The sequence below is a fragment of the Panthera pardus genome, unplaced genomic scaffold, assembly GCF_024362965.1.
Source record: "Panthera pardus isolate Hobbes unplaced genomic scaffold, ASM2436296v1 HiC_scaffold_7, whole genome shotgun sequence".
Classification (NCBI taxonomy): Eukaryota; Metazoa; Chordata; class Mammalia; order Carnivora; family Felidae; genus Panthera; species Panthera pardus.
This window is the reverse complement of record NW_026527002.1, coordinates 82,059,479-82,081,325: the sequence shown is the minus strand read 5'-3', so window position 1 is coordinate 82,081,325 and position 21,847 is coordinate 82,059,479. Positions and strand designations below refer to the sequence as shown.

Here is a 21,847-nt window from a genome sequence, read left to right as displayed (position 1 = left end):
CCGTGACTATGACAGCCAAGGGTCCCTCAAAAAATTACGGTCGGTCTTCATTGAGAATGAAGGAGTAAGGACCTCGGAAAATCTGCATCCCCTTCCCCCTATAAAAGCAAGGAAAAGACTAGCAGAAATTGTTGGAGTCAACTTTTTCAGAACTCTGGGAATTAGTCAAAGGAGTGCAGCATCCCGACAGTGTTTATTGAAGAAAACTGAATCTCGGTAAGAACAATGAGTTTTGCGGTGTTTTAACTTGTTCTGGTTAAGGCTACTCTCCAGCCCAGTGGTAACCCTGGAAACTACAGCCCACATTCCTGGTAGAATGGAGCAGGGAGACATAATCCTGTAGAGGGAGCAGAACACCTTGCTTGCAAATAATTGCCATGATTTAACTTGTCTGAGGGCTCCCCGGAAGACCCCTCTTACAAAGCTCACTCAGCTTGCCGAGGGCCAATGGTCTATGCCCTGAGGATGTTTGCTGAAGGCAGTTGCAGGCAAGTTGTAATTTCAAAGCTGCCGGGGGCAATGGATAACAGCTGCACCTGATAATCGAGTAACCAAAAAGCTTAAAAGGAAGAGCTGGGGAATACAATGTCCACAGGGATGTTCAAAAGCCCTACATATTTCTGAAATACAGAGGTCACAAACATAAATAGGGTGTGCACAGGCTCATGAAAGACCTGAAAAAGCATCAAATGCTTACCTCTGGCTGGCCTTGAGGCTCTGCACATAGGGAAGTGGAGCCTCAGACAGTTGCAAACTGGGGGCTTTAGTGCTGAAAGGATATGCCCCCAACAAGTACACAGAGCTATTTGGGAAAGACTGGGAAGTTTATGGATTTTAGGCATTTAAGAAAATCTCTGTCCTATCATCAGCTGAGCATAGGAACTTTAGTGGCTACACATGACATTACAGACTAGACAGAACAAGTTCAGAAAAACTACTACACGAGTTCAACTACTACAAGCAGCAACAACAAAACCTGGCATCTGATTTCTAAAATCACAACATTAAAAATGAAAGGCCTGTAGGACACCAGTAAGCATACCAACCTATGCATAATTCTCAGGAACAGAGAAGAGAAAGGGGCAGAAAGAATATCTGAAAAAATAATGCCTGAAAAGTTCCTAAATTTGATGAAAAACATGAATCTGCACATCTAGGAAGTTCAGTGAACTCTAAGTAGGATAAACTAAAAAGGATCCATACTTAGACACATCATAAATTGTTGAAAGCCAAAGAAAAAGACTCTTGAGAGCAGCAAAAGAGAAGTGATTCATCACATACAAGTGATCCCCAATAAAATTACCTATTTCACATCAGAAACCATGGAGGTCAAAAGGCAGTAGAATGACATATTCCAAGTGCTGAAAGAGTAAACCTACCAGGGGCACCCGGGAGGCTCAGTTGGTGGCAGTATGCGACTCTTGATCTTGGGATTGTGGGTTGGAGACCCACCCTGGGTGTAGAGTTTACCTAAAAATACAATCTTAAAAAAATAATAAATGTAAATGGATTAAAGTCTCCAATTTCAAGGCAGAGATTGTCATAATAGATTTTATACACACACACACAACTCTATGGTGTCTGTAAGAAACAACCTTTATTTCTTTTTAATTTAAGAGAGAGTGTGCACATACGCATGCACTGGAGCAGGAGGGGTAGAGAAAGAGGGAGAGAGAGAATCCTGAGCAGGCTCCATGCTGTCAGCATGGAGCTGGACTCGGGGCTCGATCTCATGAACCATGAAATCATGTCCTGAGCTGAAATCAAGAGTTGGATGCTTAACTGACTGAGCCACCCAGGCACCCCTGTAAGAAACAAACTCTATTATTTATTATTGTTATTGTTATTATCATTATTATTATTATTATTATTATTATTATTTTAAGTAGGCTTTGTGCCCAGCACAGAGCCCAATGCGGGGCTTGAACTCATGACTGTGAGATCAAGACCTGAGCTGAAATCAAGAGTCAGATGCTTAACCAACTGAGCCACCCAGGCACCCCAAGAAACAAACTTTAGAATCAAAGACACAAGTAGAAAGTAAAAATGTGGAAAAAGATATACCATACCAACAGTAATCAAGAGAGAGCTGGAGTGGCTATACTAATATCAAATAGTATAGACTTTAAGACAAAAATTGATACTAGAATTAAAGAAGGACATTTCATAATGAAAAAAGGACCAACTCCTCAAGAAGACCTAACAATTGTAAAGATATGTTTGCCTAACAGCGCCCTGAAATACATGAAGCAAAAGTTGACAGAATGGAAAGGAGAAGTAGGCAATTTAACAATAATAATTGGAGACTTCAATATTCCACTTTTAGTAATGGATAGAACTAGACAGAAGTTCAGCAAAGAAAGAAGAGTTGAAAAACTGAACAATGCCGACTAGACTTAAACATCAATGAACCACTCTTCCAGCAGAAGAGTACATATTCCTCTCAAGTGCATATGAAACATTCTTCAGGACAGACCATATGTTAGAAAATAAAAACAGTCTCACTAATTTTTTAATGTTTATTTTGAGAGAGAGAGAATGAGCAGGGAAGGGGCAGAGAGGGAGGGAGAGAGAGAATCCCAAGCAGGGTCCGCTATGTCAGCACAGAGCCCGACACAGGACTTCATGTCAGGAAGCCTGAGATTATGACCTGAGCCTAAATCAAGATCAGGCGCTTAACCAACTGAGCTACCCAGTAAATCTAAAAGTAGTAAAATGATACAAAATACATTTTCTCACCACAACAGAATGAAATTAAAAGTCAATAACAGAAATTTGGGGAATTCATAAATATGTGAAAGTTAGATAACATATTACTTTTAATGTTTTATTTATTTGGGGGGGGGGCAGAGGATCCAAAGAGGGCTCTGCACTGAGAACAGTGAGCCTGATGTGGGGCTCATACCTACAAACTGTGAGATCATGACCTGAGCCAAAGTCGAATACTCAACCAACTGAGCCACTCAAATACTCAACCAACTGAGCCACTCAAATACTCAACCAACTGAGCCACTCAAGCTCCCCTAACATATTGCTAAATAACCAGTTAAAGAAGTCACAGGAAAAATTAGAAAATGAGGTGAATGAAAACAAAACATACGGGATGTATCAAAAGCAGTGCTAAGAAGAAAATTTAGAGGTCCAAATTCCACTTCTAGGTGTATGCCCAAGAGAGAACATATGTCCACGCAAAAACTTGTTCATGACTGGGGCGCCTGGGTGGCGCAGTCGGTTAAGCGTCCGACTTCAGCCAGGTCACGATCTCGCGGTCCGTGAGTTCGAGCCCCGCGTCAGGCTCTGGGCTGATGGCTCGGAGCCTGGAGCCTGTTTCCGATTCTGTGTCTCCCTCTCTCTCTGCCCCTCCCTCATTCATGCTCTGTCTCTCTCTGTCCCAAAAATAAATTAAAAATGTTAAAAAAAAAAAAAAAAAAAACAAAAAACAAAAAAACAAAAAAAACTTGTTCATGACTGTTGATAGGCACATTGTTCATAACAGCCAAAAAGGAAATAATCCACATGTCCATCAACTGATAAATGGGTAGAGTGTGGCATGTCCATTACATGGAACATTATTTGGCCATAAAAAGGAAGTTGTGACACCTATGTATGAGGGCATTCATATTAAAGTGCAGATTAGGCAAGTCTGGAATTAGAAAGTAGATTAATGGTGTCAGGGGCTGGAAGGAGAGAAGTAGGGTACAGGTTGCTTTTTGGGGCAAGGACAATGTTGAAAAGGAGCAAGCACAGGCCTTGGAGACCAAGGTGGGGAGTTTGGTTCTATCCTGGGGGTGACGGGCATCCCCTGAAGAGAGACTAGGTTGACCCTGGGTCCAGGCCTGGGCGAGCGTGCTAGGGGAGAAGGTGTATGTGGGGTGGGAGGTGTTCAGGTTGAATACTGTGACTTAGAGGTGACCATCACACACTCAGGAGGCAGAGGTGACACACTGGGGCCTGGCAGGAAGCAGGAGACAGGACCTGAGTGGGGGTATGAAGGCAGCTGGGGCTTGCAGAAGCAGTTTTGGATAATGGTGTCCAGAGCAGTGCCCAAGTTGTCTACATCGGAGCCTCGGGGGGAGTGGGGGTAACCAGGCAAATGGCTTGAGAAGAGCACAGGAAGTCTGGGACACCGAGGCGAGTTGCTAGAGGCGTCCCAGGGCCAAGTAGAGCATCCGCACGGAGCCCGGTTGTGGGGAGGCTGCTGGGTGTTAGGTGGGTGGAGGGTGGCCTGCTGGCTGGGGCCTTCACCTCACCTTCCTGTGCTCACCCCACCTCCCAACACAGGCGATCCTCTAGCCCCTGCGGAAGCTGTCAGGTCTGCCCCCTGGAGCCTCCTTCTGGACCTCCAGGTCGTCTCCCTCCGATTTCCCTTCATTCAACAAATACAGATGAACATTCTACTGTGTATCTGGCCCTGAGCTGGAAAAGTAGCAGGAAATAAGACAGTGTTCCTGCCCCCCATGACACTTCTGTTCTGGGGCCTAGAAAGCAAGCAAAATAAGACAGTGTTCCTGCCCCCCATGACACTTCTGTTCTGGGGCCTAGAAAGCAAGAAAGAAAGCAAGCAACACTTCTGTTCTGGGGCCTAGAAAGCAAGCAAAGGAGTATGTACTATTAAGTACTGATTATCAACACAATAGTGAAATACTCCCAAATTCACCCAGCGGACACCCTCGAGTCCTCACGTGAGCTGGGCTCAGCAATGGTCCCTCTTGTATTGGTTGGAACTAGATCTGAGTGTCAGAAAACTCCAAATGACAGTGGCTTACACACGGTACAAGTCTGTTTCCCTTTCTAGTAGATGAAGCCCAGTTTAGCAACCCAGGGCTGTGTGAAGCCCAGGGAGTCCCTGCTCCTCTCCATCCATTCTCGACACGGGCTGGACCTCATGTCCTAGACACAATTCACGTTCCAGCCATCAGTTCCACATCCCTGTGGGCAAGAGAAAGGATGGGGCTCGGAGGGCCAGTCTCTCTGGGTGAGGTCTTTGCTTGGTGTTCACCCTGGAAGCTTCTTGTTTATCCTGCTGGCCACAGCATAGTCACGTGGCCACACCTCAAAGCATAGGATTCAAAATTGGGCTGTATGACTCCAGAGAACAGATACTGGGTTCAAGGTACAGGCCCTACCATCCCATCAAGTAGAGCATTTATGTATGACCTATACTCACCGCTATACCCCTGACCTACATTTCCACAGCCTAACATTTCCTAGTTTTAAGAAATGTATTGTACAAGTGACATTGCTGAAAATCGGAATAGAAATCCTGCTTTCCTGACAAACCAACTCTGTCATTCCCACGGTCTCAGAATTTTTTGTACAAAGAGTTCTGCACAAGTTCAGAATACAGTTGAGATGATCTCTGTGCTTCTGCCCCCACTTGTGTGTTCCATGATTTAATAGATTTTCATGATTTGTGCTTTAAGTGACTGATCAAGGCCAAAGCCTAGGGAAAAGGCTTGGGAGGGATTCTGGAATCCTTTGGAAGGGATACTAGCTCACAAAGAGAGAGACAACAGACCAAGGCAAAACAGAGGTTTTTGTGCGTCTTAGAAGACAGGAGGACTCTTGTCCTGTGACTTATCCAAGCACAGCGTTGGCAGAAGCCAGCCTGGGAGGCACGCTGGGAGGCTGGGGGCTGCGAGTCTCTTCCCAGCCCCGGGGGAGGCGGGGCAGAACAGTTTGTTCAACATTGAAGGGACCAGAGGTTCCAGCCGGACTTGGGAACAGTGGGCAAAGACAGGCTGCTGGCCCCAGTGGGGTCTCCATCGCCCATGCTGCACCCCCACCCCCAACAATGCTGGACAGAGAGTACGTGGCCCCCTCAGCAGAGAGCCAGCAGTGACCCACAGAGGGCTGGGTCTGGGGGCTAGAGCTTCCTCCCAGACCCACTGTTCTGGGTGTGACACCGAAGGGCCACGGGTCCTGAGCGGACTCCCCAGGCGGGGCAGCTCTGCCTTCCTTTCACACTGAGGCCGGTAGGAGGCTGACTGGTCTAGCCACCACATCAGGTGCTGGCAGGGGTGCCTTGGCCCTCGAGGAGATGCCTCTTGACCTGATGTGACCCTGAAAAGCAACATTTTGCTTTTCTTCCCTCCAGAATGGACACTAGACATTCCAGTTCCTTTCAGGGGTCTGCGTATGTGGCCCGCCTGCTCCTAGACGATGCCGGGTGGGGCTCTACCACTCCACCTTGGCCCTGCCTCTCATGGGTGGCTGGCCTGGGCCAGTTCGGCTCCAGGGAAGCTGGGCGGGGCCACTCCCGGGCCTTGGCGGGTGCCATTCCCCATGCCCCAGGGCTTTTCTGCAGGGCTCCAGCTCAAGCCCTTTTGCGCCTTCAACTCCAGTGCTGAAGACAGAGCAGTGTGGTCCCTGGGCACTTCAGATCCCATCAGGCCCCAAGCCACACCCACCACAGCATTTCCTCCTACCCGGCACCCTGCCTCCCACCGTGATACACAGGGAGCTCCCATAATGCTCGTGGGGCTGGGGCCAGGGCAGGGTCTACACCTGCCATTTCCAGATGCCAAGCCCAGTGTCCATCCGAGGCTCTCCTTGGAGGCTGATGTGGCTGCTGGGGCCCTCATTCCTGCCAGCAGTAAGTGGACCAGGGCAGTGCCCTCCAGGAAGGAGGTATGTGGGAATGCCAGGCCCTCAGACAGAGCTTTTTATCCACGTGCCTAGGAGCTCCAAAAGGACAGCAGACAGTGGGCCACGAGCCCTAACAGCAGCTGAAAACAAAACACCTGTTTATTTCCCAAAAGAGAACCCCGGGTGCTTGGGGAGTCCCCACCCCGGTCTGTACCACAGGACAGCCACACGTCACTTCCAGAAGAGCACGTTCCAGAAGAGCAGCCAGCAGGGATAGAGGCCCAGAGCCAAGAGCGGAAAGAGCAGGGCGCCGTAGGTGTGGTGGTCCAGCACGCCCTGCGCCAGTGCCGCCAGGAAGAGCTGCCAGCCTTCGGCCAGCGACAGCGGGGCCTCCTGCAGCTCCCGCCAGAGGAACAAGCACCCCAGGAGAGTGGCCGCGGGGCTCGTCAGCACCAGCAGGGCGGCATACAGCGGCCTGGGGGGAGAAGCAGGGTCGGGCTGGGCTCTGTGGTGAGGAGCACAGGCCCCGGGTTGGGGGCAGGGCACCTCGTGTGCAGTTCTGTGACGGGGGCCGACCGGCACATACCGGGGCCCACAGGGGTGGGTGAGCGCGGCAGCGGGCACCATGGTGGCGGCCAGCAGGAAGCCCAGCGAGAAATTGGTGAGGGCAACGCAGGCCAACTGTAGTGCCAGGTAGATGAGAGCCACTAGCTTCAGTGCCATCCAGCCTCTGTCTGGGGCCTGTGCGCTCATCACCCTGCAAGACAAGGGGCTCAGAGGCAGCTGCCTGTGTGTCCAGGGGACCCTCTGTCCCCGCCCAGCCGGCCCAGCCGCTCACCGGTGGGCGCTGTGTGGAAGGGCCAGGCCGGCCGCATAGATGGCCAGCAGCGTCAGCACCACGGCCTCGGCCTCGGCCACGGGGAAGTGCTGGGTAGCCACGTGTTGGCCCAGCACTGGCAGGACGTAGAGGGCCAGGCCCATGGCCTGTGAGATCAGCAAGGGAGCCACAAGCGAGGCCAGCCCCACGCTCTGCAAGGGCACGCGGACACTTGGGACCTGGGCCCTAGGGCCAGGGGGGCCCCAAGGATCCTCACCAACACCCCACCAGTGGAGACTGAGTGGCAGCAGGACCAATCACCGGAACCCCAGGAGCCCTCCCCAGCAGGAGTGGGGGGCCATCACCTGTGCTGGAGGGAGGGGAGGACCAGGTCCAGAGGCGCCCCCAGCCTCCTGAGGGCCCGCTCCGGCCTCATGCAACTGCATCCACAGTTCCAGAGCGTGGTCTAGTCAAGGACCCTGACAAGAGCTGTGATGGGATCTGCCCGGCGGGGGCCCCAGGGCCCGTCCCCCCCCCCCACTCCAAGGACCACGGGCTCTCCCAGCCTAGAGCGGAGGGGACCCGAGGCTGGCCGCCCGTCAGAGGATATCTTGAGACCAAGGACCAAGAGCAAAAAGCCAGCAGCAGGCATGTAGAGGCCGATGGAGACGAAGCGCGAGAGCGCGGGGAGCACGTAGAAGAAGAAGGACTGGTGCAGGCGCTCCAGAAGGTGGTTGAGCTTGCGGAACATGCCCTCCAGGGCCCTGCCGGGGTGGGGCAGCGTCAGGGCCAGCCGGGCCCCCCAGCACCCCCTCGCCCCCCTAGGCAAGGAAGAGGGGAGGACCAGAAGCCACTTACTTGCCCACCGCCACTAAGTCATACTTATACTGTCGGAAGCTATTGATGCCACGTATGGTCAGGGCCTCCACACGGTAGCGCAGGAAGAGGCCGTGAGCGCCACGGGGGCGGCCAGAGGCCTGCTGCAGAGTCATGAGCAGGAGTGTCTGCAGACCCTGCAGCGGCCCGTCTACCGATGTCCAGTCCTGGGGCTGCAGCTTAGAGGGTTTGGGGACGAGGTCAGATGACCCCCACACAGGTCCCAGGCTGCCCAGGCAGGCGGCCCCCTTACCTTGCCCTGCAGAGTACACAGCAGTCCCCCTTTCTGACAGAAAGTCTGGAAGAGGTTGAGCAGATCGAGATTGGGCAGCTGCCCGTTGAGCCCCTCCACGGCCACATCAAGGCTAGTGACCACGTCGCTACTGAGCTCCAGGGCCAGGGCTGCCTGGATGGCCCCAGCCCGGCCCTGCAGCGGGGATGACTGCATGCCTGTAGGAGCAGGTGAATGAGGAGCCGACGGAGGGCTGGCGCGTACAGTGGCCCCGAGAGAGGGGCGGGGCAGGGCAAGAGCACCCACCGGTGACGTTGGTGTCGTGGTAGGCCTCAAGCCAAGCCTCAGTGCCCAGAAGGTCTTGCTCTGTCACCAGGAAGATGATGTCTTTGGCCCAGTAAATCTGCCCTGAGGACCAGAAGCTGGTCAGCAAGGCCCGGGACAGAGGCCGAACCCTCCCTTGCCAGCAGTAGCCCCTGAGCCTCACCCCGAAAGTGGGCAGCAAGCGCCAGCAGCAGCCCCACAGCCTGGCTGTTGGTAGAGTCGGGGCCGCAGGGTACAGTGAGCACCAGGGATTCGGTGCTGGCGGCGCGTGGGGCCCGCAGGATGCCATACACGTTGGTACCGGCCACCATCTGTATGCAGTATTGGGGGGTAACCCTCAGCACCACCCCACTCTAGAGTGCTGAAGCCTCTCCCCTTTTCTCCCTAGGATGCCCGTTAGGAATTTCCTGGGCCCCAGGACCTGGCACCACTGAGCTTCCCAGTCCCAAGCCACCCTCTCAAGGTCTTTTTTGGTCCCAGACACATCCTCTCCCCCACAGTACATAGCGCTCGCGGGTCTCATCAGGAAAGGGCAGTTTCCGGGAGAAACTCTGCGTGTAGACCTCCAGCCCCACTGACCGCATCGTCCGCTCCAGCCAGGCCACTGGCAGAGCCCTGGAGGCGCAAAGAGAACCTTTAAGAGCGCCCTGACTTTGACCACCACTGTTTCCCCCAGACCCACAGCTCTACCGCTCACCCCGTCTTCCTGCGGTGGGCAGCGAAGTCTCGGGCGAAGCCTCGGGCACGCTCTCCGCCCGCAAACTGCTCCTCCACCATGGTGGAGCCCATGGCGTTCTCCGACATGTATGTGCGCTGGGTCAGGGGCGGAAAAGCCAGCGCCAGGAACCAGGCGATACCCGCCACGTAGCTCAGCACGCTGCAGGGACAGGGGACGGAGGAGACCGCCGGAGCGTTAGGGGGTTCTGACACCGCGGCCCGTGGCCTCCACCTCTGCACCGGGGGTGGCGGGGGCGTGTGTGAGGGACCTGGCCCTGGAGTCCGGGCACCCGGGACATCGGACGGGAGAGCTGAGCCCCGGGCCTGCTGCCCCGAGCGACGCCGGCGGGGACGACGCGACTGGCGCCAGCAGCCGGAGGGGCCGCCGGCGGCCGCAGCGCCGGGTTCCCCGGGCCCCGCCCTTACCAGAGCGGCGCGTTGAGGCGCAGCACGAGGCGGGCGAGGGCGCGCCGGCGCACCGGGTCCGACAGGAGGCCCATGGCGGGGAGGGGCGGCTCCGGGACCGCGCTCCCCCGGCCGGCTGCAGCCCCGGGGCCCGGCGCCTCGCGCCTGCCCGACGGGAACTGGCGCGCCCGCACGCACTTCCGCTCCCGAAGGCCAACGCGCCGCCGCGCATGCGCGGAACGGAAGCGATACTCGGGCGGGCCGGAGAGCGGTCTCCAGGGGAAGTAGCAGGAGGTGTATACCACGCGAGAGCAAAGAGTGGAGACCGCTGGCTGCTGGCCGGGGGTAGCGAGAAAGCTCCGATTTGCAGAACCAGAGAGGGGATGACTAGGGCGGGAGGGAGGAAAACCGCAGAGCACGGAGGCTGCTGGCAGTGACAGGTCCGAATGCCTGGGGTGGGTAGACAGGAAGAGGGCTTCCGTGGACCGCGAAGCCAAGGCATTGGCTGATTCGTTTCTGTGGATGTCGGTCAAAAATGGCGGTGAACGCAGAAGTGAAATCAGTGTGAGTCCAGCACCGAGGTCATCAGGGCCAGATGACCACAGGGAGGAAGGTGCGGATAGTACCGTTGGCCAAAATGGGTTTCAAAGGAGCTGGGACATGTGGAGTAGAAAGTGGGGGGCACTCCTATTCAGATCAAGAGATGCCAGAGACATTAGGGGAGAAGCAGCCCCTGGGGGGAGAGCTGCAGGGGCTGGTGTTCAGTGCTCAGGCAGGTGCGGACATGCGTATGCGTGTGTGTGTATGTGTGTGTGTGTGTGTAGAGAAGACCCCGTTAGACAACATGTATCTATTGTACTTTTGGAGCCTGAGACTAAGTAGGCCCAAAGGGCTCCTAGGTTGAAAGGGGCCATTCAGTCCAAGCCATAGTCAAGACGATGTGAGACACGGCCCCCACATCTCCATGGTGGGTTCCCAGAGCCAGCTTGAATTCTCCCTCAGCCCTTGTTGAACTCAGGGCCTCGGATGTGCGGGGGTGAAAACAGACTCCAGAGTCCAGGCCATTACAGGCCATGCTCAGCTGCCTTGAACCCTGCCTGGCACAATTGCTCTTCATCCACGGACACACTCCCCCCACCTTCTTCTTCAGGGTTTGAATCTTGAGGTTGCAGGAAGTATGTATTTCATGTGTGGGAGATGGTCCCTATTCCCCCCCATCCCCCCACCCCCGGAGCAAGTACCAAGCCAGGCTGGGAGGGTGTGGAAGTGCTATGGGGCGATCAAAGTACAGCGCACTGTGTGTGAGTTTTATTCCGGGCCCGGGGGGCCAGACGCTCAGTCCCCTAGCAAAATGGAGGCCTCCCGTACATGCTGCCGAACCACACGGTCCAGCAGGGTGTGCACGTCACGGGCAGCCCGGGCAGCAGCCTCCAGCACCTGCTCCAGGTGGTCTTCGTGCAGCCTGGCGTCCATTTCAAGCAGTGCAAGCTGGCCTGAGGCTGGCAGCAGGGCCAGGGCAAGCTGGGGGCCACCAGCTGCCTCCTCCACGTGGCTGAGGTCCGCCAGGGCCGTGCTGTCCACAAAGCCAGCCGAGCAGGCGCACACGAAGTCCCGCATGGGTATCCCGGCGTCCAGCACTGCCAGCGTGGCTGCATTCACGCAAGCTGCGTACGTCCCACCGTCGGCCTGCAGCACCTGCAGGAACCGCGCCCACCAGCGGCATCGGTGTATCAGGCTCTCGGCCTGGACTCCCAACCCCCACCCCATCCCTCTCCCTCCCCAGGCGGATAGCTGCTGCCTGCTCACCTGCACATAGATATCAATCTGGGAGCGTGGGTGCAGCTGTGTAAGGATGGCTGCCTCGAAGGTCTGACGCAGCTGCAGGCCCATCTCGCAAGACTTACGGTCCCCATGTGGCCGCCGCTTGCGTTCGCCTGTACTGAAGGTCGCAGAACTATACTGACAGTTCACCAGGGCCCTGTCAGGCAGGGCTCGAGCCCGGGAGCCCCGGATCTGGGGGAGGAAGGACACATGAGCCAGCCTCACTCCTGCCGGCTCGCGCACCTTCCTCTAGTGCAGGCCCCGGACCTCAGGCTCCTTCCCACCCCTCCTCCTTCTTCCAACATCTCAACAGCTACTTTACCTTCAAACGCCCCACAGGAGGGCCACTTGGCCCATCTCTAAGCCATCATCCCCCCTCAGGTCTCCCCGTTTCCATCCTCGCCTCATCCCCTCCCAGCCCATTCTCTATTTGTAGCCAGGGCCCGTATAGTCACAAGCAGCAAGTCTGACTCTGTCTCCTCTACACACTCACATATGGTACTGCCTTCCCAAAGCTTCCCCATCACGTGTGACACAAAATCAAAAATACCTTCCCTGGTCTGTGAAGCGGTGAGTTCTTGCCTTCCTAGAAGGCCCTCAATCTCACTCTGAGTAATCCCCCACCTCCCACCAGCAGCCTTTCCACTCTGCAGACGTGCCGTGTTTGTCTCCACCCCAGTGGTCTTCCCTTCTCCAGCAACGGAGACAAGGCAATACAAAATCAGGATTTTATTTAAAGTCCCTTCGGGGCGCCTGGGTGGCTCAGTCGGTTAAGCTTTCGACTTCAGCTCAGGTCACGATCTCGCCGTCCGTGAGTTCGAGCCCCGCGTCGGGCTCTGGGCTGATGGCTCAGAGCCTGGAGCCTGCTTCCGATTCTGTCTCCCTCTCTCTCTGCCCCTCCCCCGTTCATGATCTGTCTCTCTGTCTCAAAAATAAATAAACGTTAAAAAAAAAGTTTTAAAAAAGAAAAAGAAAAGAAAAAAATAAAGTCCCTGTCCTCACGGAGTTAGACTGCCGTCCGAAGCGACCGATTACCGAAAGGCAGGGAAGTGTGTGGTTGTAGGGGAGGGGGCTTGCCACGTGAGGAAGGCGGTCCGGGGAGGCGTCACCCGGAGGATGACGTCAGAGTAGAGAGCAGAGAGAGGACGCGAACGCGGGAGAGCGCGGGGCGCTTGGAGGAAGAGCAAAGAGGAGGGCAGGGCGGAGGGGAGAGAGGCCGGTGAGAAAGGCGGGGACCGCGGTGCACCACGCTGCCAGGACTTTGGCTCTGGAGCCGGGCGAGCGGCGGCGGCCCTGAAGATGCGCTGGGTGGACGCGGCGCGCGCCGGCCGTCGCCTCGGCATCCTCAGCTCAGCCTGGAGGCCCCTCGCACCCCGCCCAGCTCGCGCACGCCCACTCGCCTCGTGCGGCCCGTAGACCACCGCCAGCGCCTTGGTGTTGCCTTGCTCGATGTAGGCCGAGCCGTCGGCCTGCGCGAACACGCCCATCCGCGCCTGGATCTTGCGCAGCTCCCCGGCGCGCCGTCCGTCTACCCGGTAGCCCTGATCCGACAGCAGCTCCAGGCCCGCCATGTCGCCCGGCCGCTAGCCACGCTTCCGCCTCCCGCAAAACTACAGTTCCCGGCGCCTCTGACCCTCACTTCCGACCTCCCGGCGGCCGGCGGTTTCCGGCGGCCGAACGCCCCACTTCCGGCCTCGGAGCACTAGGGTGCCCGGCGGCCCCGCTGGCCCTACTTCCTGCCGCGGGAGTCGTGGGCGGTGCTGACCGGGTGCCAGAGCGCTGTGCCCGCGGGCGTTTTGGGGCGCTGTCCCATGGCTGCCAGAGGTGGAGACCGGCAGGGAGAAGGATCCCCCGGCCGCGCCCCTTCGGGTTTGTCGCGGGGGCGGTTTTAACGCTCACCCCCCCACCCCCACCCCCCCCCGCCCGAGACCTCCCCGGACTTTCCCGCACGCGCCTACACCAGGTCCCAGAGGGCCGGGACCTGCCGCCCCCGGCCACTCCTCCACCCCACCTTCGGGGACCGCGCCTGCGCCCTGCCTGCTAGTCCCTGGCCGCGGAGGCTCCTCGGAGGTTGGGCGGGAGAGCGCAGCGCCCGCTGCAGGATGCGGCATCCCGTCAGCGCTGATTTTCTTGCTCTTCCGCAGCCGTAAAGGCACGCGTTCTCCCAAGCCGAGACACGCTTTGTGTTTTCTTACCGTTTAGGTTTTTTCATTTGTACATTAAAAAAAATTGACACATAATCTGTACACGGTACACACACATGCTCATACTCCTTTGATAGAGCGTTTAAGATTTTCTTCTCCATGTTGGCTTAGTTCTTTCTGTCCGCATCCCCTCTGCCCCCACGCCCTCTTCCTTACCGTAATAAATAGTTCTTTCCAGGTTTTTCTCCACACTCAAATGTGATCACATGTGAATCAAGCACAGATGCGCGCCGTTGTACAGTCATGTAGCATTTGGATCTGTGGCGGTTATTACTATTTAATGGGATTCTTTTATACGCCCTTTTCTGTTTTTCACTCAACACCTTATGAAATCCACGCAATCTTGTGGAACTCTCATTAATTTTTGATTGCCAGGATGTATCCCCGCCACTGCCCCACGTGGGCAGTGGGTGCCTGTCGAGGGGCTTAGGCAATGGGGATAGAATCCCACAATGCGGATTCTCTGAATGAAGAGTAAACGTGAGAGTTCCTTTTTCCCCTCTCTTCCCACCAAGAGTAACTGTTACATTTTTACATAATCCTTGCCAGTCCTGAGTGTTACTGACTTCACCTCTCTTTCCCGTATCCTGACTTGGTGTATTCCAGCACCTGGTGGCAATCCCACAGGAGGGAACTGCCAGTGTGTCTATAGGGGGGGAGACATGAGGGCTTTTCCTCCCCAGGTACCTCCTCCTCCAGGTGTCTCTGTTTCCCAGTGGTCAAGGTCCCCAGCAGGAGGCTTGTGTCCCCCCTTCCAGCGGCATGACTCAGCTCCCCTGCAGTGCTTAGGAAGCCAGAGCCCGTGCTCCAACTTTGAAAGTGGGAAGATGAGCCGAAAGGGTTGCCACACACTGAGAGGAGGTGGTAGGAGGAAGGTGCACGGGCCCCGCTCCCAGCATGCCCTTCGTTTACATCCAGCTCCCACAAAGCCGGAAAACGGGCCACCTTTTTCCTCTGACGATGAAGATACCCTCACCCTTTCCAAAAGGGGTTGCGTGGAGTTTGCATGTCTGTTTATCTCTTGCTGCATAACCTTAGTGACTTCAAATAACAACAAATGATATTATCAGACCTTGCAATCCAGAGGATTGCCTGGGCTCATCTAGGTGGTTTGCACTTGGGATCTTTCCTGCCTGTGGTCACCGTGGACACCGACAGGTGTGGTCTTGAGGGCTTCCTCTCTCGCATCTTTCGTGGTTGTTGCTGGCTGTGGGCCAGGGCCTCATCTGGGCCTGTGAGACAGCATACCTACCCACAGCCTCTCCATGCACCCCATGCTTCCTGGAAACATGGCGCGTGGGTTCTACGGTGACCTCAAAAGACAAGGTGGTCACGTGGTGTTTTAAGACCTAGCCCCAGAAGTCACGTAGTGTTATTCCCACCAGACTACGTGGGTCAAGGTGGTCACAAAGGTCTTGCCCAGGCTCAAGGGGAGGGACATGGACCCTGCCCCTCAATAGAAGCAGGATTAACGTCATGTCCTGAGAAAAGCGGGCAGAATGGACACACTGTAATAGCAGGAGCCCAAGTCCTACAAGCACAGCGTCCCCTCCGAGGTGGTGGTCTCTGAGCTGAGTACAGCACAAAAGCTGTGAGTCGGCCACGGCCCCGCCACTGTCCCTGGTCTAAGGCTATGATGGCGATCGTCCTCCGCAACCCCCCACCCACAGTCTCCCTGCTGTCAGTTCTTCGGCCAGATCCAGCTGGTTACTGGTGGTTTGATGCAGCCTTTTTCTCTCAGCGTTTTGAGCTCGGATTGTCCCTGTCCTTGCTGGGTCAAGATTGCAGTAGTTGTCCATTGACACAGGTGGAAACCCTGCAGGGGTCCCCACATGTGTCCTGCCCCAGTTGCACACCCAGGACGATCAGAATAATGTTGGTCCTGGCCTGCAGAGCCCCGAGCTCAAAGTGGCTGGGTGATGGCTCTTCCCTCCAGATCAGTGGAACCCTTATTGTCCTTCGGTGGAAGCGTCCCCTCCACCCCTGCTTCCAGCCTGGCAGCGTCTCCAGTTTAGGGGGCCATTCCTGCCCCCCTGGATTCTCTGACCCTGTGTTGGAAACACAGGTAGATCCAGGTTTGGGGGGCCTCACACTTCTACAAATTTGGGAGCTGTGTCGGGAATTCCGGACCACTCCTGGATTCAGTGATTTGCTTGGAGGACTTGTAGAATTTGGCACAGACTGTTGAACCTGTGGTTGAGCTTTATTCCAGAGAACGGGTAGTAATCAGCATCAGCAAAGGAACATGTGGCAAAATCAGGCAAACAAGCACAGCTTCCAGAACCCTCTCCCAGAGACCCCGCAGGACACACTCCCAATTCCCACAGCGGCAGACGGTGACAGCATGTGTGGAATGTTGTCCACTGGGATGCTCACCGGAGACTCGGCACCCAGGGTGTTCACAGGGGGCTGGTCATGTTGGCGCCCTCTGCCTGGCACAAACCCCGATTCCTAATGTCTAGGAGGAGGAAGTCAGGAGTTCCCCATAAGCCATATTTATTTGTTGAGTTTAGGCTCAATGGGCCACTCTTAGGGAACGGCAGGAACCTTCCGGAAACTGAAGCTCCCAGACACCAGCTAACCCTGTGAGCACATCTTCCGAAGGAGAGCCGTCTCAGCCCCGCTGTGTTAACTCTTTCCCGCATAGTGCTGTTTTCAATAAATAGAAGACAAAATCATATACGCAAAATTAAGTGAACAGAGTGACAAGAGAAACCCTAACACGTAACGTAAATTTTTAGAGTTCACCAAAAGCACAAACATCACAAAACAAAGAAGATCAACATAATATCATGAATTGTCTTCCCGAAATATTTCTCTAACACGTTTCCCTTATGCTTTTTGGGGTTTTTTTTTTGGTTTGCTTTTTGTTTATTCAGACAGGAAGCAGGATTTATTGGTGGGCATGAATGGGGACGGGCAGTCTGAAGTTCTCGTGAGTGCAGAGCCCGCTATTTGTCCAAGGGGCCATGATGAGGGATGTATTTGACCCCATAGCCATCTGGGATGGACGGCTTTTCAGCCAACATGTCTTCAGATTCGTCCGCATTAAACTCAGTAAAGCCTCACTTCTTGGAGACGTGGATCTTCTGGCGGCCAGGGAACTTGAACTTGGCCCTGCGTGGGGCCTCCATCACAGGCCCCTTGTTCCGCAGCTTGGTACGGATGGACACGACGACTTGGCCAGTGCGCACCCCCGGCCACTGTTCCCTGGGGCTTTCCAAAGACACCCCGCATACCTGTCTGCAGCCTAGATTGGAGAAAGCATGTGATCAGACATCGATCTCCACTGGAAGCGCTGTCTCCGCGGTCCCTTAGGGCCACCCGTGCAGTCAGTAGGCTGCACACGCTACCGGGGAGGCTGCTGTTTGCCGCCATGGCACAGCAGCCTCCGCGGGGAAAGGCACAGTCGGCTCCCCCACGCTTTTGGGTGTAGCCTCTGCTGGCCTATTGAGATCGCGACACTTGGGGGTCTGGCGGGCTCAGTCAGTGGAGCACACGACCCTTGATGACCCTTGATCTCGGGGCTGCGAGTTGGAGGCCCGCCCATGCTGGGTGTAGAGGTTACTTAAAGCAAAATATGAAAAAAAGACGACGACCCTTTCGTGCTGTCATTCTCTCTATATAGAGAGAAGACAATTCAGTCTCTTTTCTAACACGTTTGATGAAAGTTATTTTTATTATAGCTTAGGAAAGTTGCTTTCAGGTAATGGCTCTTGTGGGTAATATTGTGCGGATTTTTAGAACCGTTAAATTTGAGGAGCCCTCTGTCAGATTTTTCTTACATACGAGCCCTAAGATTTCAAGGCCTTTGGGGTTCTCTTCTTTGTGATGAAATGACTTTAGGTATTTTTTTGAATTGACGACGCTCATTAGCCAATTCCATCAGGCCGGAGTGTCATGACGTGGGGCACAGAGGGAGGCAGGTGTGTCCCTGGAAGCCATGTCTACACCAGAATGACAGCAATAGCTTAACCACCCCAGGAAGTGAGTGTTCCCGCGGAGCCCAGACTAAATGCAGCCCCAACTCCACATCGTGAGCACTGCCCCTGCAGCCCCGTCAGCAGGCAGGGAGGGACAGAGAGCAGGTAGCAGGAGGGAGAGAGCTTTAACCGAAGGTGGTTATGTTACTTTGGCGAATTTTACAAAAAGTGACCTTGTAGACACTCTGCCGGGGCCCCGCCCTGGGATGGGCTGTGCGAATGCGGGGTGAGCCTCATGACTTCACAGTGAGCCCGTTCCCCAGAAACCCTGACACCGAGGACAGCGCAGACGCGTCCCGACGGTGTCCCACCCTCGGAGGGGCTAATAGTCAGCTGGGAGTGTGCAGGACCCTCAACGGACTGTCACTTTCCCATTAGACTGAAGGGGAACTTGGGAAGATAGGTGAGTCCAGGGTCGTGAGCGAGCTCGTTGCCCCAGGCCGTCAGCTCTAACATGGGTCCCTGGCGTGCAGCACTAGCCAGTGGGAAGTAGGGCAGGCCTGGGTAAGCCAGGAGGGAGGTGCTAGCAGAGGGCCTCTGGGTGGGAGGGTCCAGGGTCATGGGTCACTGCTGCACAGGTGGGGTGTTTAGCGACAGCAGCGAAAGCTGTGCAGAACCACCCGCTGACCCACGGCCACTCCACTCGCGGGCATTTGCCTAAGCAAAGCTGTGATGTCTTTCTCTGCTAAGTGCAAAATCTGGGCTTCAAAAAGCAGTCAGTGTTACCTATCTCTCCCGGGCAACTACCACACTATCCTGTTCCTTTGCACAGTTCATGATTTTCTGTTGAAAACTGGACACTTAAATTTTTTCTTAAGCTTATTTATTTATTTTGAGAGAGAGAGAGGGACAGAGAGACAGAGAGACAGAGAGCACATGTGGGGTAGGGGCAGAGAGAGAGAGAGAGGGAAAGAGAGACAGAATTCTAAGCACTTTCCGCGCTGTCCGCTGTCCGCACGGAGCCTGACGAGGGGCTCGAGCTCATGAACTGTGACATCGTGACCTGAGCCCGGATCAAGAATCAGATGCATAACCAACCGAGCCACCCAGGCGCCCTGAAAACTGGACATTTTAGACGAGCCATTATAGTGACTCTGGATTATGATTAACCAATCCTCCTTTGGTTTGTTGATCTTGCTGTTTTGTTAGTTTATTTGTCCAGTGGCTTCGTTTATTATTATTTTGTTAGTTTTTATGTCTAGTCTGGACAGTTCCGTGAAGTCTATTCCTCCACGGTGCGTAGCCTATGATGCCACCACTCAGATCCCCACCACCCGGGTCTTATACTGAAGCCTGGCTTCCTAGAAGTCACATGTGGGTCAGGACAGCTTGGGGTTCAGCCACCAACCGGGCGAAGACTGTGCTTAAGCGACCCCCCGCCAGTGAGGTGCCATCCACGGCTGATGGATCAGCGTGCGGCTGGAAAACGCCTCGTGTCCAGCCGGTGTATTAGGCTGAGGGATACCCTCCAAGGCCCTGGTCCCCCAAAGCTATGAGTGTTACCTTATGTGGCAAAAGGAACCTTGCAGGTGAGATTAAGTTGAGGATCCCGAGATGGGAAGATTGTCGGGGATTATCCAGGCGGGCCCTCAGTGTCATCGCGAGTATCCCCTTTAGTCTGGTCACCAAAGAAGAGAAGGCAAAATGTGGAGACAGAGACTGGAGCGATGCAGCCCCAAGCGCACCGCATGGAATGAATTCCCCCCTGGGGCCCTCCAGAAGGAACCATTCCCGCCAGCACCTCGATTTTAACCCATAGCACTCGTCTTGAGCTTCTGGCCTCCAGACCTGTAAGAGAATAAATGTGTGTTGTTTTAAGCCTTCGAGTTTGTGGTCATTTCCTGGAGCCTTTTCGTAACTTTTCAGCGCGAAGATCTCAACATTGACTCCTACGGCCCCACACTCAACACCCAAAGAAAGTCAGTCCCGGGCGGGGTCTGGGGGAACTGGGGGCGGGACAGAGGAAATGACCCTGGTCTACAAGCGTGTGTTAGGGGGATGGTAGCCTCAGCTTGTCCTGCCCAGTGTGGACCCTCTCACGTAGGGCTGGGCGCCGGGGGGAGGGGAGTCCCCACGTTCTTGGCTAAACCCTGTCAGGATGGAACTTTCATGATTGGGAACAGGGCTTGGGAGGGAGGAGGTTCTGGCTCAAATGCCACACATTCTGCTCTTCTCACCAAGACTTACGAGACCTCCTACGATAAATGCCGTCCGCCCTTTGGTCAAAATCCGGAGTAAGCGGGTCCCACAGCCCTCCTGGAAGTCCTGCCCCTGCCAGGCCTCTCAAGGTCAAGGGCACTTCTACCGCATTCTTCTGGGCAAAATAAGGCCCAAGGGCCAGTCCAGACTCCAGAGGCTGATAACCGGATCTCGTTTGTTCCAGGGAGGGCGGTGTGTGTACCTCCCGTGGCAGCCCGTGTTTCGCCATCTACCCCCGGGTGCGGACACCCCCGGGCTCCTCCGGTAGGTGGGAGGGGCTACTTCTGCGCCAGAGGGGCCCCGCGTCTGTCGTCTGTCGGAGGAGAGTGTGCGTCAGCCCCGCCTGGGCCACAGGTCCTGGATTCCCTCCACCGGGAGGAGGCCGTGCGCCTTTGCCGTTGCCTCAAGTGCAACGGCTGGGCACAACATCAGTGTGTTAATTCATAGCTCTCTAAGCCAGGAGTCTTGGCACAGCGGTCGCATCGAGACACTGGACTTCAATGACCATCTGATGTGACTTCCTTTCAGCCTGAAGAATTGTCTTTTTGTTAAGTTTGAGGTAAAATGGATAGATAACATTACACAGAAATTTCAGGCATACGATCTTATATTCGACATCTGTATGCACTACAAAGTGATCACCACCAGAAGACTACCAATATCACCATACAATCGATCCGTTCACACATTTTGCCCCCCCAACCATCAGTCTGTTCTCTGTATCTATGAATTTGTGTATGTTTTGCTTTGTTCGTTCCGATTCCACAGGAGTAAAATCATATATTTGTCTTTCTCTGCCCAACTTACGTCATGTGGCATAATACCCTCGAGTCCATCCATGTTATCAAAAAATAGCAAGATTTTATTCTTTTTTTTCTGGCTGAGTAATATTCTGTGGGGTGTGTGTGTGTGTGTGTGTGTGTGTATAACATCCTCTTTACCCATTCATCCACTGACGGACACTCGGGTTGTTTCCATATCTTGATGACTGTAAGTAATGCTGCTATGAACATAAGGGTGCAGACATCTTTTTTGAATTATTGTTTTTGTTCTCTTCAGAAAAGCGTCCAGAAGTGGAATGGCTGGGTCATGCGGCAATTCTACTCTTAATTTTTTGAGGAACTTCCATACTGTTTCCCACAGTGTCTGCACCAATTTCCACTCCACCAACAGTGCGCGAGGGTTGTCTTTTTCCCCACATCCCGGCCAACACTTGTGATTTGTAGCCATTCTAACAGGTGAGAGGCGGTGCCCGTCTCATCGTGGTTTTGGTTTGCACTTCCCTAATAATTAGCGATGTCGGACATCTTTTCATGTGTCCGTCGGCCACCTGTTTGTCTTTGGAAAAATATCTATTCAGATCCTCTGCCCATTTTTAAGTCAGGTTGTTTTTTAAATTGTTGAGTTGTACGAGTTCCTTACTTTTTATGAGTTCTTTATATATTTTGAATATTAAGCCCTTATTAGATGTAGGACCTGCAAGTATCTTCTGTTCAGTCGCTACCTTTTCTTTCTGGTTCTGGTTTCCTTTGCGGTGCGGAAGCTTTTTAGTTTCCCATTTGTTTATGTTTGCTTTTTGTTTCCCTTTCTTTGGAGTCAGATCCACAAATATATTGCTAAGACCAGTGTCAGGGAGTGACTGCCTATGTTTTCGCCTAGGAATTTTATGGTTTCAGGTCTT

The 21,847-nt window shown here is 54.5% G+C and overlaps 2 protein-coding genes and 1 pseudogene across 2 annotated transcripts; all 3 read right to left on the bottom strand.

Moving 5' to 3' along the window:
* Nucleotides 1–6,729: 6,729 nt before the first annotated feature.
* On the bottom strand, nt 6,730–10,164 carry GPAA1 (glycosylphosphatidylinositol anchor attachment 1). Its single transcript, XM_019435076.2, has 12 exons — nt 9,981–10,164; nt 9,535–9,714; nt 9,341–9,452; nt 9,001–9,148; nt 8,820–8,921; nt 8,535–8,731; nt 8,264–8,460; nt 8,016–8,169; nt 7,771–7,866; nt 7,427–7,617; nt 7,175–7,345; nt 6,730–7,063 (listed from the first exon to the last, which is right to left on the bottom strand). The coding sequence occupies exons 1-12, from the start codon at nt 10,052–10,054 to the stop codon at nt 6,820–6,822; spliced, it is 1,866 nt and encodes a 621-aa protein (XP_019290621.2). The 5' UTR covers nt 10,055–10,164; the 3' UTR covers nt 6,730–6,819.
* Nucleotides 10,165–11,245: 1,081 nt separating this feature from the next.
* On the bottom strand, nt 11,246–13,629 carry EXOSC4 (exosome component 4). Its single transcript, XM_019435085.2, has 3 exons — nt 13,181–13,629; nt 11,766–11,972; nt 11,246–11,654 (listed from the first exon to the last, which is right to left on the bottom strand). Exons 1-3 carry the CDS (start codon nt 13,349–13,351, stop codon nt 11,295–11,297), a joined length of 738 nt encoding a protein of 245 aa, XP_019290630.1. The 5' UTR covers nt 13,352–13,629; the 3' UTR covers nt 11,246–11,294.
* Nucleotides 13,630–17,280: 3,651 nt separating this feature from the next.
* LOC128775368 (small nucleolar RNA SNORA70) lies at nt 17,281–17,402 on the bottom strand (annotated as a pseudogene).
* Between the last annotated feature and the right edge of the window lie 4,445 nt (nt 17,403–21,847).

Bases quoted from the DNA above. Each gene is read 5' to 3' on its own strand.
- EXOSC4 (XM_019435085.2), bottom strand. From the start codon at position 13,351: ATGGCGGGCCTGGAGCTGCTGTCGGATCAGGGCTACCGGGTAGACGGA. The intron at 11,973-13,180 runs GCGAGTGGGCGT...TTCCTCCCCCAG, and splicing joins TGGTCTACGGGCCGCACGAG to ATCCGGGGCTCCCGGGCTCG. The intron at 11,655-11,765 runs GTGAGCAGGCAG...CGGTTCCTGCAG, and splicing joins AGATTGATATCTATGTGCAG to GTGCTGCAGGCCGACGGTGG.
- GPAA1 (XM_019435076.2), bottom strand. From the start codon at position 10,054: ATGGGCCTCCTGTCGGACCCGGTGCGCCGGCGCGCCCTCGCCCGCCTC. The intron at 7,867-8,015 runs ATATCCTCTGAC...TGACTAGACCAC, and splicing joins TCTTGGTCCTTGGTCTCAAG to GCTCTGGAACTGTGGATGCA. The intron at 7,346-7,426 runs GTGAGCGGCTGG...CTTGTCTTGCAG, and splicing joins CTTCCACACAGCGCCCACCG to GGTGATGAGCGCACAGGCCC.